Source organism: Hippopotamus amphibius, chromosome 13 (genome assembly GCF_030028045.1).
Source record: "Hippopotamus amphibius kiboko isolate mHipAmp2 chromosome 13, mHipAmp2.hap2, whole genome shotgun sequence".
NCBI lineage: Eukaryota > Metazoa > Chordata > Mammalia > Artiodactyla > Hippopotamidae > Hippopotamus > Hippopotamus amphibius.
This window is the reverse complement of record NC_080198.1, coordinates 30,800,235-30,818,434: the sequence shown is the minus strand read 5'-3', so window position 1 is coordinate 30,818,434 and position 18,200 is coordinate 30,800,235. Positions and strand designations below refer to the sequence as shown.

Genomic DNA, 18,200 nt, shown 5'->3' with positions numbered 1-18,200 from the left:
TTTTTCAAGAATGGAATGGAGTAGGACAGAGGATGGGAAGACAGCTTATGTTATATATCTCATAGGATTAATGCCTTTTAAAATTATCTAAATTTATTACTTTGACTCTTTTTTCAAGGAGGCAGGAGCAAACAGTGCCACGTGCTTCAAAGAGCCTATATGAAATGAAAATTATGAAAAGGAGCCATGGGCTTTGGCAGATAGGAGGTTATAGTGATCTTGGAGCTGTTTCAGTGGTTGAGTAATGAGTGTAGACCAAGTTGCAGTGGGTTGAAGGATAGAAAAATAGAGAAATTATTTCACATACTGAAAAAGTGTTAATTGAAGGAGACCAGCTGACATACAGGATCAGATAATGAGGTAAACAGAATAGATATATTATCCTCCTGACTGAAAGTCAGAATGTGAAAATCCAAGTTTAAATAAATTATAAAGAAATTGTGTTGATAGGGAAAAGTAAACTGTTGGTATAGTATAATTTGTATTACTTCTTTATGTAAATGAAATACCTTCTCAGAATTCCTTTGTTTCAACCTAATAACCTTGATTTAAAGAGGGTTGCTTTGTTTGTTCTGAGTCCTGTTTTAAAAGTTTGAGGCTTTAAAAATCAGTGAAAACTAATGAAAATTGAAGGCAAATTGTTCCCTTACCCTCAGATTTCTGCATTAACCTGATTCCTCTAGTATAGTTCGAGTTCTCTTAGCTCCTCTTCCAGGTTCAAGTTTTTGTTCAAGCCTAGTCATGGGAGTAATGTTATCATCTTTAAATTTGGTCATGGAATGTGTTACACTGCCCCGCTCAGGGAAATGCTTGCTACTCAGTTTGGGCTTGGATAGTAACGTTTATTTTCTTTGGCAGAGAAGCTGATCGTCGAGGGGCATCTAACCAAAGTGGTAGAAGAAACAAAGCTTTCAAAAGGTTCGTTTTCTGTGAGTTTTCTGTGGCATTTTTCTGTGGGTTTTGACAACTCTTTTGGATAATGAAGGTTAGTGTACATTTCCAAGGTCATGGTACTTTAACCATCAATTTATGTCTTATAGATCACAAAATGGCAATCCAGTAACAGTATTAGATAATAATGTAAAATGGTTGAAATTCTGTTTTAAGAAGGATATGTTCATCTGAAAGTTTCTTTTTAAATGGGTATATATGTGTGGGTTTTTTTAAATTCTTGGAATAGGTTTCATTAGGTATTAAAGGTTTGTTGCGATCTCTCTGTCTCGCTTCCAGCATTATTTTCAGCTTTGATCTCAAAATGTTAATCAAATGCAATGTAAATCTTTTTTGAAACAGGTGAAAAATGCTTTCAGTTCTGTTTTTCTGGTTATTGTACCTTTAATATTCCTTATGATATTTAATATTATCTTAATTGTTGGCATCTCAGTTTGACTTGAACAAAAGTGATTATGTAGAACCTTATATTTTTTAATGAATAGTCTTATAAACTGCTTGAAGTAGTTTATTCTGTTAATTCTTTTCTGTTACAATTGTCAGGTTTAGAGAAGAAAAGTGAGTTTTAAAGCATCATGTTGTTAAGTCACTTCTATGTCAAGGGAAATTGGGCAAATAAATTTGGTGGGATATGCTTATTCATTCTAGGACTTTCATCAGAAGAACATAGCAGTATAAAATTTTAAAACTAAATTCACAATCATTTTGGTCAGTTAAAACAATGAGTGATAAAAGTTTGCAATACTCAGTTTCATTGCATTCTGTTTTATGAAAATAAATGGATCCATTTGGCTTTTAAAAATATTTAAAAGGATAGTGTTATTTCACGTATCTGGTGGCTTCCATTTGGAATTCTGTGCATGGCAGATGCCATATTTGGGGAAAGAATGCATAAAACATGCATCACTAATATTGTTCTGGCAAACAGGCATTGAGTTTCAGAACAGTGAACTATATTTAGTATGTATGGCAGTTTATTTCATCTTATTAAAGTGAGATGAGAACAGATTTTAAAATAGCTTTTACTTCACCACCTAAATACCTTTTCAGATTCGTTGGTTAAGTAGCCAACACTTTGTTGTAGAAGTAGAGCCTTAGAAAAAAATCAGTGCTTCTTTTAATTAAAGTATCTTGCTACCTTAGTGCTTCTAATTAATGCATTCTGAATTAGACTATATTTCCTTGAAATTGTGTGATGTAATTATTGAACAAGAAAATCTTATGATTTCCTTTTGAAATCTAGCTATAAAATATATATTGAAAGTTTTAAAGAACATGCTTTTTGACCTAACAATTTCACTTCTGAGTTTTTATCTTAAGGAACAAGTTGGATGAATGTGCAGTGGCATTTGTTTGTGTTGTTTTAAAGGCAAAAGAAGGAAAACATAAGCATCCAGTAATAAGGGCATTTATTAAATAAATTATAGCAAGTAAGTGCATGCATGTGAATAGAATACATCCTTTAAGAATGATAATACTGGGAATTCCCTGGTGGCCCAGTGATAAGGACTCAGAGCTTTCACTGCCAGGGCCCAGGTTTCATCTCTGGGCTGGGAACTAAGATTCTGCAAGCCGTGCAGCGCGGCCAAAAGAACAAAACAAAACAAAAAAAGAATGATAATACAAATAGTTTTATGTACCCAGAGATTTTTCTGTTAGCAGTCAACATTTTACTGGCACTTCCCACAGTTAGCATGCAGAGGTACACTAATCCTTGTAACAAACTAGATGGCTGAAATAAATTACACTTTAAATGCTTTATATCTGGCTATAAAATATTTTCTTTTAGATTTGGCTGGATTGTTTTATTTTTTACATGCTTTAGTCACTGATGTTTTTAATGGGATTTCCTGCATTGGAAATATCAATTGCTAGAAATTGCTAAAATCCTGGTAGTATTTCCTTTAGGTATTTCTCCTAATGAAAATGTAATCATAGGTTGCATATGCCTTCTATTTAAGTGCTAACTCAACTTGCAGTCATTTTATGTTTACAGTAGATTTAGGGGTAGAAGTAGAAAGAATACAGAATAGGTCAAACAGCAGCTTTTAATTCCAGGTTCTACCAGTAACTAGCTATGTGCCCTCAGGCAACTTACTTTAGCTCTTTAAACCTCAGTTTCCTCATTTGTAAAATGGGAATGACAGTATATAACTTAGAGGATTCTGTGGAAATTTAATGAAATATTGCTTATAAAGCAGGAAGCACCATTCTGTTGTCCCAACAACAAATGTTAGTTCTTTTTTTTTTTCCTTGATCCTTGACCTTGCTTTCTTTGCAAATAATGGTTCCAGTGGTGTAGGAAGTAGTCTGTGTTTGTTTTGCCCATCCATCATTATGTCTGCTTGAAGATACAGTGAAAATAGTCACCTTATTGTAGACTTGCCAGTTTGGGGACAGTTTTGGTATTGATGTTGGTAGCTATTCTTCCATGTACTTCTAAATGTTATTGGTATGCATTTTAATGATTAAGTACTGCAGGGAAAATCAACTAGTAATGACTTTTAATACTGGAAAGTTGGGTGCTGCTTCATAGCTGAAGAGTAGATGTTTTGAACAGTAGAGACTCTACCACTCATTTGTTGTGTCCTATTTCATCTTGAATAGATTTGGTTTACCTCCATATAATAACTGTAGTCTCAGGACACAACAATGATGGACCATGACTTGACCTGCTAAAAACTTGCCTTCTTACTCAAAGTAGAATTGTGTCTTTAATCGTCCTCTTTTTGGAGAACCTACTGTATACTGTGCACTGTTCTATGCAATGGGGATATAGCAGTTAACAAAACAGACAAATATCCCTATACTCATGGAACTTATATTCTAGTAAGATCTTAATGGAAAATAATCTCACCTGTAAGGCAATTTTACCTTCCTGGATGCTACTCCAAATAGGAAATAAAAGTTCCCTCTAAGCCAGAAGAATTCTTTTGAAAATACATTCCTCTTGGTTTACCTTCATATCTTGATCATAACATTACGAAGAATATTAAAATTAGAAAAGAGTCATTTTTGTCTTTTCCTTTTTGCTCCCACAGAGTAGTTTCTTTTCTTTCTATATATAGATAAGATGTATTATTCTGCCTTATTTGAGACTGCAACTTTGTGATCAAAACTAGTACATTCAGAAATGTCTGACTGTAGCACACTGTGAATGCACCAGAGGTCACAGATTAGATTCCCATGGGCCTCAGTAATCAGTGACTTCACTTCTAATCTAAGCTCACTGTCTCTCAGCAGTTGGCCTTTGACTAGAAATGGCAGGGAGAAAAAAAGCAAAAGGCTTCTTGTAATCAATCACTCATTTCACAAATTAAGCCACAAATTCTAGGGTATGGAATAGCTGTAACAAGTTATATTTTAATATTGTATTAATTATTTTGACAGTAATGATTTTAGATACGTTTCTGACTACTAAAATGAAAAATACCTCTTAATTTAGTTGATTATGAAAACAATATATGTTCACTATAATTTTTCAAACAATGTATAACAATGTGAAGTTAGAAAGTAAATTAGCATCCCTACCTTCAGGAATGACCATTGGTATCTCTGTTGTAGATCCTTCTAGACTTGAATAAATATATACAACAAAAAATTCATAACTAAATATATAGCTATTTTCAGTCTAAGGGGGGTCATATTATACATAGCTTAAGAGACTTACTTAAATAGTAGTGAATATGTCTTGAACATTTTCCATTCCATAAACAGTGCTGCAATGAACATCCTTATGTATACATACTGTATGTTGCCTATTATTTCCTTAGGAAAAGTACTAGAAATGGATATACACATTTAAATTTTTGATACAGACTACCACAAACAGTGTAGTCAAGTGCATAACATTATAAAAAGTAATCATAGGTTTAGTGGGTTTATAATCTCACTAAGGAAATAAGATATATATATACACACAGAAAATAATGTGAAATAGAACACGATTAATTATAGACACATATGTCCCAGAGAAGATACAATAAAAAGGAGCAACATGCTGGAGTAATGAAGACTTCCTTAGAGGTGATGGGTCTTAAGCTGTATCTGAATATAGCTTGAATAGGCCAAGTAGTAAGAATGGTCCTTGAGTTTAAGGAAGTATCAACTCAAGCAAAGAAAATCAGGCCTGTGGTTCAGGTGCAATTATATTTTCTTTAGATATGAAAAGCTGTTAGTTTTCTTGTTTTAAATGTTACTTTTATAAAAAATAGTGGTGATTTTTTTAAGAATTTTTATTATAAGTGTAAATATTACTAAGGCAACCTAACTAGTGTTTTTATATAATAGAATCCTTTTCTTTCATCATCTTCATACAGTGTCCACATTGTCCTGGGAATTTTGCTATATTTGTTGCAGTTCTCTGAATACTTTAGCAAAGCTTGCTTCATTTTTGTTTCCAGTTGGCCAGTGGACAGCCTTGAACAAAAGCCCCAGCCCTCCTCTGCACAGCAGTCATGATCCACATTATAATTTAATATGAGCTACGTGTAATAACCAGCATTCCATTTTGGACTAGAGTGGTGAAGAAGTAAGAGATTCAGTGACCTCAGTTAATTTTAAAAGTATTTTGCATACCAGTAGATTTAGAGCACGCATAGCCTAAAGCAATTTTATTGATATAAGCTATTTAATTGTAATGAGATAATGCTTTTTTTTTTTCTTGTTAGAAAACCAGGCAAGAGCAAAGGAATCTGATTTATCAGATACTCTGAGTCCAAGCAAGGAGAAAAGTAGTGACGACACTACAGGTGAGTTTTAACCTAATGTTTGTAAATCTATAGATGTTATTGTTACCTACCAAGCAGTTTAGGTATGCAGGTTAGTGTGGGTAGAGATTTCACAGTCTGTGTTTGGGGGAAAAAACAATGCTTCTATTTATCAAGTCACTCCCTTGAATCTTGGATAAATTTAAAAACTACCTCCAGTGATCCAAATACAATAGATGTATAAATTTCAGTTTTTTATTTTGATGATGATAGCTTGCTGATAGAGTTTAATGTTTATAATTATCTTTTTCCCCCTCTGTAGACGCCCAAATGGATGAGCAGGACCTGAATGAACCCCTTGCTAAAGTGTCCCTATTAAAAGGTATTTTAACATGTTTTCATGACATTTTATACCAGGACATAAGATTCACCCTTTGCCACAAAATCATGTATTATATGGTGTTTTAAGTTTTAGTTAAAACTTAGTTTTAACTTAAAAGATTAAGATAGGTTCTCTCAAGTAGCAGGAACTAAAATTTAGAATGTTGATGTTGGTGCCAGTGCTTTAAAGAAAACTGTTTAAATTGTAAAATAATTTGTATCAATCAAAGTTATGTGAAGGGCAAAGCAATAAGTGGTAGAATATGTTATGAAATGCAGCTGTATTTTTTGTGTGTTTACCTTGATGTCTCTGATAGAAACTCATTACCACTTTTAATGTAAATTAGAAAAAGGTAAAAGTATTAACTTTCTTGAAAGAACTGCCTGTTTGTTATGTTATCATATGGTAGCAGTTGTAAATTTCCTCATTTTCTGGTCCTCATCCTCCAATAAATATCCCCAGTTTCTTAGGACTCTCCTAGAAATTTTGGGTGGGGCTAAGATGAGCAGTGCATATAATAAATTCTTTCACTTGTGTCCCTTCTAAATAAGAAGTACATTTATTTAATATTTTCTTGTTTAGAATGAAATGGGTAGGAATTAAATCAGCATTTATAAAAATGTTTTAAAATAAAGTACCTTGCGGTGGCTTGTTGATAAAACTGTAATTGTCACCATTTAGTCTCTTTTATAATTGTCTTATTGTACATGAGAAAAGTTGACATATAAGTTCAGCATTTTAGTAGTAGTGGACCCAATACCAAGCAACTCTCTGAAATCAGCAGCAAAAGCAGTGTGTGGAGGTTTCCTTGTACAGAAAGGCCTTTGCTTCTGGCTGGCCTATTAAGGGATCTCCCAGCTCAGACCCTAAGTTTTAGATTATATAAGGATGTCTTAGTTTTACCTTGCACGATCCTGCTGCTCTCCTAGTTGTATAATGATTGGGATTGGGGGTGGTTAACCAAGAGATTACCCCCATTCTCTTGAAGTGCTTAGTCTGGGCATCATGGCCTTCTCTTTTCTCCCTGACAAATACTGAAGCTGATATGGCTCTTCGAGCCACCTTTGATTGAATTCCCTTACCAAGGGTAGCCCTGAGGATTACTGGCCCAGGCAACCAGTGCCAACCTGTTTTTAAGTATGATCATAGTTTCCAGTATTCTTACTGATCTGCAGTCTTCTCAGGTGACCTTTGGTATTTATGAGGCATGCCTTTTTTCTAGTGTGGTAATGATAAATCTAACTTAATGTTTGTACAGATCAGAAATCTCATCTTGGAGCATTTCTGATTCTTCTCAGAAATGTAATACTATTAATATATAGAATGTTGTTACTCATCCTAAAAAAATTTCAGAACTCTTGGGCCTTTGTGGGAACATAGAGAAGCAAGAGGGGAGGTGAATGAGAAATAAATACCTGTCATTAAAAAGTAGCTGTTCTTATGATCTTTTTTACTATAGAAATCTCCCAGAAAGCTTTTCAGCAACCAAATTCAGATTGATTTATAAGTAGTATTTTTTTTTTTGAGAAACAACAGAAGTGTAATAACGTGTATACCTCCTGTGTACAAGGGAGATACCCAGAAAAACTGAATAACTCCTATAAGTAGTATTTATGATTGTGTTAATTATATTCAACTGTTATTAGTGCTTTTGTGATTTTGTGTGTCAGTCTGCTTTAGATTTTATTTTTATCCCTTCCCTACCACAAACTCAGATGTTTGTTGAATGAGTTAAGAATAGACCTCTTACATCAAAGTTATAAAATCACAAGAGTGTTAGGAAGGTGACACCCTCTAGCCAAGATGCTAAGCATCAAAGAGCTCTGAGTTCAATCCCAGCTCTGCCATTTATTTGTAATATATCCTTGGGCAAATTGTGTAACCCCTCTGTGCTTCAATTTTTTTTCCGTTCGCCGGTTTGGGGAGAACCGCCTTCATAGGATTATTGTGAGGATGAAATGAAACAGCACAAGTAGGTCACTTGCTGTGGGGTTGGGAACGTAACACGTTAAGCCCATGATGAAGATACTGATGATGATGATGGTGATGGTGATTAACAAAAGCAAACTTATCAGTTACAGCGCAACTTTTCATTAATGAATAAGATTGTAGGATTTAAAAGAAAATACTTCCTACTTTATCTTTTACGGAAAAGCAGTTGTTGGTTGTGGATCTTTGCCAGTTAATAATGTATTTATTTGTTTACTTTGCCAGATGTCAAGGCAAACCTTTTTTTAATCCTTTAGTACAACGGGAAGGCTAAATTGTGTCTGTAAAAGTGTGCATGATATAGGCTAGGGAATCAGACTCAAGGAATGGGGTGTAAAAGGGGAAGTTGTGGGAGATAAAGAGACCAAAAAGCACAAGGAGTGTGTGGAAGGAGGGTGGGTGTACGAATGCTGCTAGTAATTGCTTGGGGTAATTGATGGAAATGGGTTACCTTGCTTTCAGTTAAGGTGACAAAAATAGAACCCCAAAACTTTCCTTGCAATTCTATGTGATTGCCAACTTTTGTTAATGAAGTAGTATCTTTATCAACACCTCTTGAAAGATTTTGCAGCTTGATTTTAAGAATAGAATGTTGTCAGTCAGTAATTAGGTGAAGAAAAATCACCCATTAGAAGCAGGCAAATTTTAGAAGAGTCTCTAAGAAACAGTCATCATAGCCCTAAATAGTCATTTTTTTCATCCACTGTTTTTCTTTGTAAGAGCTGTATATATTCTTATTTATTTATTTATTTATTTATTTTGGCTGCGCTGGGTCTTAGTTGCAGCATGTGGGATCTTTTAGTTGCGGCATGCATGTGGGATCTAGTTCCCCGACCAGGGATTGAACCTGGGCCCCCTGCATTGGCAGCTCACAGTCTTACCAACTGGACCACCAGGGAAGTCCCCTAAATTCTTTAAAATAATGTATTTACCAGCACTTATTAGAAACACTTGATTTATGCTTGAGTATTTAAATCAAGATTGTAAATTATTAGACCACAGTGTTAACCTTGAGAGTTGTAGAAAGTGGCCCCTTTATTTTATTCATTGAAACCCTATACCTGGCTTCTTGAACCATTGTTTTCAAATTTCATTATTTCCCTTTTTAAAAAGAGTCAATCTTTATTTAGAATTATAATGTGCTACCTATCATGTTAGTCATCTGGGGTTAGGAAAAGAATCTAAAGTAGATTAAAGGGACTTCCTAGGTGGCACAGTGGTTAAGAATCTGCCTACCAGTGCAGGGGACACGGGTTTGAGCCCTGCTCCGGGAAGATCCCACATGCCGTGGAGCAACTAAGCCCGTGCGCCACAATTATTGAGACTGTGCACCTAGAGCCCGTGAGCCACAGCTATTGAGCCCATGTGCTGCAACTGCTGAAGCCCACACGCCTAGAGCCTGTGCTCTGCAACAAGAGAAGCCACAGCAATGAGGAGCCCACGCACCACAATGAAGAGTGGCGCCTGCTCATTGCAACTAGAGGAAGCCCGTGTGCAGCAACGAAGACCCAATGCAGCCAATAAACAAATAAAAATAAATAAATTTATATAAAAAAACCTCAGAGACCTTTTTAAAAAAATAGAGTAGATTAAACATTCAACATGAGATATAAATGAAAAGATGGTAGCAGTAGTAATTTTTCCTGAAATATTATTTTCACCCAATTTATGTACTTTTGAGAGAAATAAAGCTGTGACTTGATCCACAGATCTTTGTATGCTTGAAATCATTTCCCAAAAAAAGATAAAAAGGAAACTGGAATTCAGTGCAAGTAGTGTCTAATGCAAGTTTGCTCTATTCAGGAAACTTTGCCAGAGACTTCAGTGGTTTCAAAGTCTAATAAGACTGTCTTTGGGGTTTGAGGAGTTTCCAGTCAAATTGGCGATAGAAGCGGTGTAGATGATAAGCTGCTTGTTGGTGGTTGTTGCCATTAGGAGTCAAAGAAAGGAGAAAGAATGTCCAGATTTTATATTTGTTTCTTTTTGTTTATCTTAGAGGATGGGGAGGAAAGGCTATTCATGGAAGAAGTATCATTTGAGATGACCCCGAAAGTGGTCATACCACGTGATGTATTTAGTGACAAAAAACTGAACCTGAATCTGGTCAGGATTCTAGATCCAACTACCAACTTGCAGGACTTATAAAGAACTAGGGACATAGTCTAAATGACGTGGTGGGTAGACAGTGTGACGTTGTAGTTTGGCACATGCTGAACAGGAAGGTTTTCCATAGGTTCTGGTTTGCCTGAAACCATTTAAATCCTTGGTCCCAGCATAATTATTAACAGTTCTTCTTTTCACTTCCAAAGGTTTTATATTGTCACCCTCAGAACCAGAAATGCAGCTGGAAGTATAAGACAGAGACTAGGACTGGAAAGCCATTTTCATTTAATTCTGTGACATTTATTGGCCTAAGAGATACATAGATAAGACACATGAGGAGGCTACAGTCTTAAGGAAGAAGGAGACACATTGATAGTGTAATATGTGTTTTAATAGGTGTGGTGGAAACTTTGGAAAAGCACAGCTAATTTCCTGGCTGGGGCAGGGATGGGGTAGAGCAGGAGTCAGGATGGGCTTCCCAAATATGTTGGTTAAAGATAAGTGAGGGTACACCAAGAGCGAAAGGGAGCCATGCCTTTCCTTAAAATAGTACTGACATTTACAAACAGGACTAATGTTTAACGTAGGAATAACATTTACCAGTAGGGAAGTGTGGTACAGCACAGGCTATGTGGGGCAAATGTGGAGAAAGATAAGACCAGCTCAGAAAGAAGGTAATAACAGTGTTTGGGAATTCTCTACATAGGGATGGACTGTGATAGCAGGGAGAATTTAGAGAAAGAGAAGAACAATGGGAAGGACAAAGGAACCAACAAAAGATCCAGTTGTCAAGAAGGAACCTGGCTGGTCAGAGGGAACGGCAAAGGGGTGAGAATCAACAGTAAGAGGCTGCTGCCGAAGTTAAATTCATAGGCTGCCACCTAGGACTCTGTCACCTGACTGCACATATCCTCAGCAAAAAAGTGGCCTTCCTCCATTGTGAAGGTGGTTCTCATCAACTAAGCCTGCAACTAAACTACCAGACTTTCCAAAGGAATGGGTCATAGTAGTAGAAAGAGGCTGGCACCTACCTGGCTAGCTGCTTCAGCCAGATTGCTTCTTTCAGTTGATGAGGTAACAGATGTTGTGGCTACATCAGCTTTCAACAAAACACACATGTGCAAGATAGAACTTAAGAAGAAATGTTTTGATTTGGCCCTTTACCAAGTGGTTCAGAGTATTTCAACCATGTTTAGAGCAAAGGTCAGAATTTAAGTTAAATCTCCAGTCATTCTTCTGAAGAAATAGTGACATCAAATTTAATTTAGAGAATCACATATTCTGCGTGCCAGAATAGTGGGTTCTTGTGTGGTGTAGACTTCTTTATAGGATTTAGCCTTAGTCTGAGAAAAGCTGGTTCCTGGCCCAGACTGTACACCAGGCACTTCCAAAGACAAGATTTGTGTTAAAGGGAAAACAGATTCTGTTAATCTCTTCACCTCATCATAGTTCCTGAAAAACATTTATTTCCGTTTGACTTGCATATCTAAATAAAGTGGGTTTTTATTTAGCTCAATAGGCTTTCATTTATCTTCATCAAAACACTTTCTACCAATACTCATCATGAGACTTTTCCCAAGATTATGGAGTAGATTGATGTAAAAAGTTTCTTTCCATGACAGAAGTGAGACACCATGAGAGTAGACCCAAGCCATAATAAACTAATAATGCATTTTCCCACACAACCATACAAAGTACAGTGAGCCCCTGAGCAACCTTTGGACGAAAAGATTTATCTATCTTTGGTAAAAAATTGGCACTTGTTTTTCGGAAAAGAGGATCTGTACACTAACTAGTTGTTAGATTGAATATAGTAATTTGTGTTCATTACATTAAACTTAATTTGTGAAGATTTTTGGTCAGTGTCTCTACTTCTGTGATCAGACATTGTGCAGAGTTTGTATGTCTACATTATTTGATACATGGCATCTTGCTCTAATTAAAATGCTGATCCTTTTCATTGTGGTACAAAGAACTAATTTGCAATAGTAGATCCCTGTGTTAGCACAATTCAATATTGCCTAGATTTTGTCTCCTGAAACATAATTACTTAACATAAAATCTGTTCCATTATTTTAGTTTGAAAAGCAAGCATTCATTTTGTTTCACAGCATAGCTGATCAAAGGCATTCTGCTGCTGCAGACCGGAATTGTCTGCTTTAATGGACCTTCGAGATGGATTACATGTGGTTCTTCATTTATGAAAGTATCCCTTCCCTCAAAATAAAAGTCCTTTAGTTGTAACATTAATTAATTTACAAGTATTATGTTTATTTTTTAAATCTACACATTTTAAAGGCAAATCTTTCATTACCTTGTGCATTAATCAGATAATGTGCCTCCTGTATGTCTAGCATCATATTAGATGGAATATAGTATGTTGCATATAGTATGGAATAGAATTGTGAAGCTTATATGCATTGAACATTTGTTAGTAAAACGAGAACAATGATAGGAATCCTTAGAATAGGTTGTTAGGAAAGCATGCCACTTAATTGCTGTAACTAAGAAGGCACCATGATTTATGGGAAAGACAGCTGAGCTAGAGTGAGAACTCTACTTCTCTCTCCACCACTTCCCAGATGTGTAAGCCGTTTCAGATCTCTGGATCTTTATTTCCTCATCTGTCAAATGAAAGAAGTGGATTACTTGATCTTAAAAGGTCTCTTCCAAAATCTTATGTATCTCTATGGATCCGTGCTCCTATTTAAAATGAAACTAATGCTATTGAACAATTAGGGAACTTGAAAGAGCTTCGTGGTTTGCTTGGGTTTTGCTGTCAAGCCCTAGAAATTAGGCAAAAGAGACCACTGTGTGCTGGGAGTTAGAGGCACTTCAGGGGGTTAGATGCAGAGGTTTGAGCCTGGGCTTTAAAGGATGGGCAGCGTTGGAGGTGTAAAGGAGAATGGCACGAGCGAAGGTAAGCGAGGAAAGTAGTCCTGAGCTGAAGCTGCTGAGGAGACTAGTAGGGATTGAGGATATTAGTGAGTAATGGAGAGTAAGTAATGACTGGATTACTGAGACCTTTCAAAGTCAGACAAAGGTGTCTGGACTTGATACAATAGGGAGGCAGTGTAGGTTCTTGATCTCAGTAAGAAAATTGCTCTAGTATCACAGTGCAGTATAGAATGCAGAAGGGAAAGATAGGTTAAGGATAAGAATTTAGGCGGAAATGATTGTTCCAAGATTGTAGCATTAGGATAGGTAATTTCAAGAGACGTTTTTTAATTATGAAAAATTTCAAACATGAGAAAAATTGAAGAATGCCAAAAACTTCCATATGTGCCTGTCACCTAGATTCAGCAATTGTTAGTATTTTGCCGTATTTTCATTATTTGTTTATATATATGTAGAAATTATTCTTTTGACTTTTTATTTTGATATAGTTTCAGACTTGTAGAAAAGTTTCAAGAATAGAACAAAGAACCTCGTATACTCTTTATCCAGATTTTCTGAATGTTAACATTTCACCCTATTTGCTGTTAACATTTTACCAAATTTGATTTATGCATCTCCCTTTCCCTCCTCTTTCCTCCTCCCTGTCTCCCAGAACCATTGAGAGTAAATTACAGATGTGATAGCCTTGCTCCTAAATATTTTCATGTGTGTTTTCTGTTTCTCTTCTATAACCACTGTATAATTCTCAAAATCAGGAAATCCACTGCAAGCTGATATATTACTGTTATCAAACACACAGACTTTATTCACGTGCAGTCACTTGTCTCGATGTCCTCAGAAAATCCTGAGTCATGCGTTGCATTCATCTGTCATGTCTCTTTAGTCTCCTTTAATCTGGAACAGTACCTCAGTCTTTCTTTGTGTTTCATGACGTTGACATTTTTGAAGAATACGGTTATTTTCTTTCTCTTTTCTTTTCTTTTTTTAAATAAATTTATTTATTTATTTTTGGCTGCGTTGAGTCTTTGTTGCTGCATGCAGGCTTTCTCTAATTGTGGTGAGCAGGGGCTACGCTTCATTCTGGTGCACAGGCTTCTCATTGCAGTGGCTTTTCTTGTTGCGGAGCACAGGCTCTAGGTGCACAGGCTTCAGTAGCTGTGGCACACGGGCTTAGTTGCTCCGCGGCATGTGGGATCTTCCCGGATCAAGGCTCGAACCCGTGTCCCCTGCATTGGCAGGTGGATTTGTAACCACTGTGCCACCAGGGAAGTCCCAACATGGTTATTTTCTAAAATGTCCCTCAGTTTGATTGTATCCAGTGTTTCCTCGCAATTAGATTAAAATTATGCATTTTTGGCAGGAATATAATAGAAATAATTTGGGGCATCATATCAGGAGGCAGCCAATGTTGAATTGTTCTATCACTGATAATGTTAACTTTATATAAATATCCTGTTACTCCTCAAATGTTTATCTAGTTAGCTTTAGTATCTCCGTATGATGATTGCCTGAATCATTTATTATAATAGTTGCCAAATAGTGATTTCATAATTCTGTCATTCTTCTACATTTATTAGCGAGCTTTCTAGTACTAAAAAGAGTTTTTCTCTTCCTTTCCCTTTCTTCTTTCCTTCCTTCCTTTCTTTTTCTCTATCAGTATGGATTCATGATTTATTCGGTGGATTGTCATCTGTCACTGTCATTCATTTTGATGCTCAAACTGTCTCATGTTTGGCCAGTGGGAGCTCCTTATGTCTTTTTGACATGACCCAATCATTCTTTGAGCCCTTTCTTACTTTCTGACACAAAAAGATGTTGTATATCCATCTTGTACTTTCCTGGCTTCAGCCCTGAAATCAGCCATTTCTCCACAGAGCCCTAAGTTTGTTTGTTTTTTTTGGTTTTTTTTTTTTCTTTTATTGTTTTATTTTTTTGGGGGTACACCAGGTTCAATCATCTGTTTTTATACACATATCCCCGTAAGAGCCCTATTTTTTTAAAATAGATAATGGTATTTACAAACCAGGATCTGAGTATATGGTGTGTTCATTACTTCTAGGCCCACTTAGTGGACAGAGTTAAGAAATAGGTGTATGTATATTCATATACATACATACATGTGTGGATATATACACTGCATCACATGTCTATATTTATTTCTGTATCTATATTTTTATACATTAAGATCTATTAGAGTTCATCTTGTAATTCCTACCTTATACCACAGAATTAATTCTGTTTTCCCTTTTCCAATAGTGAGAAACCTGGCTTCCATTATCTACAGTTTATTTATTTTTTAAAACATTTTTGGAATAAACAGAGAGTAGTTTCATAATTATTAACCAATGCTTCTGTGGAAAAGAAGCCTATATATAGATTTGTTTTCTCTTGGATATAAAATTATTAACACGGAACAGTAGTTCTCAACATGGGACAGTTTTATACCCTCAGGGACATTGGGCAATACATGGAAACATTTTTGGTTGTTACAACTGAGAGCGAGTGCTATTAGCATCTAGCGGGTAGAAACCAGTGAACCTATTGAACACCCCACAATCCACAGGTCAGCCCCAAAACAAAGAATTATTTAGCCCAAATTGTCAAAAGTGCTAAGGTTAAAAAAAAAAAAAAAACCTAACATACAAGTAGGAAAATATCTACCAAAGGATATTATGTAGCTATTTTTTGCCAAGCCACTTGAAAATAAGATAAAGGCATCATGATACTTGCAAATGATATTTGCTTATACTTTGCAAATGATACAGCCAGCAAGGGCTTAACTTTCAAAATATACAAATAGTTCATACAATTCAATAACAGAAAAGCAAAAAACCCAATCGAAAAATGGGCATAAGACCTAAATAGACATTTCTCCAAAGAAGATATACACATGAAAAGATGCTCATCATTGCTAATTATTAGAGAAATACCAATCAAAACTGCACCTCATACCAGTCAGAATAACCATCATTAAAAAGTCTACAAATAATAAATACTGGAGAGGGTATGGAAAAAAGAGAACCCTCTTACACTGTTGGTGGGAATGTAAATTGGTGCAGCCACTATGAAAAACAGTTTGGAGGTTCCTCAAAAAGCTAAAAATAGATTTTCCATATGATCCTGCAATCTCACTCCTGGCCATATACCCAGACAAAACTATAGTTCAAAAAGAGACATGCATCCCAGTGTTAATAGCACTATTTACAGTAGCCAAGACGTGGAAGCAACCTAAATGTCTATCGTCAGAGGAACGGATAAAGAAGATGTGGTATATTTATATACAATGGAATATTAGCCATAAAAACAATGAAACAGTGCTATTTGCAGCAACATGGTTGGACCTAGAGATTATCATACTAAGCAAAGTAAATCAGAAAGAGAAAGACACATACCATATGATGTCATGTATATGTGGAATCTAAAACACAACACAATTGAACTTATCTACTCAACAGAAACAGACTCACAGACATAGAGAACAGACTTGTGGTTGCCAAGGGGGAGGTGAGGTGGGGAAGGGGAGGATTGGGAGTTTGGGATTAGCAGATGAAAACTATTATGTGTAGAATGAATTAAACAACAAGGTCCTGCTGTATAACACAGGGAACTGTAATCAATGTCCTGTGATAAACCATAATGGAAAAGAAAAAGCAAAAGAATAAATGTATGTATAACTGAGTCACTTCGCTGTACAGCAGAATTAACACAACATTGTAAATCAACTTTTCTTTAAAAAAAGATAAAGGCATCATGGTACTTCCTGCTTTAATACTCCAAAAAATAAGGACGTTGTCCTACTTAATGACAAATCCAGAGATGGGCAGCTAGAACCTTTGCAGACGCCAATGCATGATATTGAAAGAGAAGTTTTGTAGTTGCTGTGACAATGCACCTGCCACTGGAAAATCTCTCTCAATCTCTCTCTTTGCCTCCACTCTTACCGTGACTGTTTGAAGGAAGAGTTGTTAGACTGGCTAAAATAGATGAGCCTAGAGTCAGAATTTTTGACAGGGAGAATAAGTAAGATATGAGGATGAAAACATGTGTTTGTAATATCTAAGACCTGCTGTGATTGCATTGTGAAAATTATTCTTAATTCTTTTTTGATGGATTGAAGTTGTTATGCCTGAGCTGTTTGTAAACCTAGGTAATAATCAGAAAGAATGTACTAGAAGAATATGGATGATACATTTATTTCAGGTAGTTTCTAGTAGAAAGTTTTAATACAGTGAAAGATGAACAGAGTGACTAGGGAGAAAAGAATTAGGAGAGGGAGCGTATTTGAGATGTAATGCTGGCTATAATTTACTTTGATAAAATCACTTAGGTTACCTCATTTGATAATTAAGCAAATATTTACTTGTTATGTATGTAGTGTTGAGGAAACAGTGATGAGGAAGTGAGCACAGTGGCGCTTTCGGATTAGTTTTTATTTTGTATTCCACAGCTGGGGAAATCATGCTAAAATATGTTTTCTTGAAGAAAGATTTCTTTCTGTTTTTCCATTTCCAGTTAAGCTCCAAGTGAAAACTTTCTGACTTGTTATGAAGAAATTTCAAAATTGATAAAGAAGAATAGCATTATGCTCATATTACTAAATTTCAAGCCTTGCATAAGCTCTACACAGGCCTTATATAAGTGAAATTTTAGTATATATTAGTATATATTTTATAGTACCATTGCCATGAATTACTAAAATATATTTAATTGTATTTGTGTTCTTTCTCCAGGGTAAAATGACTAAAATGCTTAATACAATTTGCTTCTAAATTTTATTAAACTTGGTTGTGCTATGGTGTTAACTATGCATGTCTCAACATGAGAAAGATTGCTAATCTTTGGTTGTAGAGATTATGGTATGATACTAACTCTTGCTTTTAAAATAAACATATTTCTGTCAGATGACTTGCAGGGTACACAGTCAGAAATTGAGGCAAAACAAGAAATTCAGCATCTTCGCAAGGAATTGATCGAAGCCCAGGAACTAGCTAGAGCAAGTAAACAAAAATGCTTTGAACTTCAAGGTGAGATCAAGATTACTTTGATTCTTTAGGGGATGTGAAAGCAACAAGATATAACTGAATGGCCCCAAACTTCAGGTCCAGAGGCATGGTTATCTATGAAAGATCTTAAAAGTTAATTACATATTAAGTACAACAAAAGGAAAA

At 35.6% G+C, this 18,200-nt stretch overlaps 1 protein-coding gene across 33 annotated transcripts in view; it reads left to right on the top strand.

Moving 5' to 3' along the window:
• SLMAP (sarcolemma associated protein) overlaps positions 1-18,200 on the top strand; it is a 144,447-nt gene that overhangs the window by 109,102 nt on the left and 17,145 nt on the right. For 21 of the 33 annotated variants that reach the window (XM_057705842.1, XM_057705843.1, XM_057705832.1 and 18 more), the window contains 4 exons: positions 859-918; positions 5,622-5,702; positions 5,983-6,042; positions 17,934-18,056. In XM_057705842.1, the coding sequence (XP_057561825.1) occupies positions 859-918; positions 5,622-5,702; positions 5,983-6,042; positions 17,934-18,056 (324 nt within the window). Of the gene's footprint in view, positions 1-858; positions 986-5,462; positions 5,483-5,621; positions 5,703-5,982; positions 6,043-17,933; positions 18,057-18,200 lie in introns of those variants that run through there. The other 12 variants (XM_057705849.1, XM_057705850.1, XM_057705846.1 and 9 more) reach the window with 3 other exon arrangements.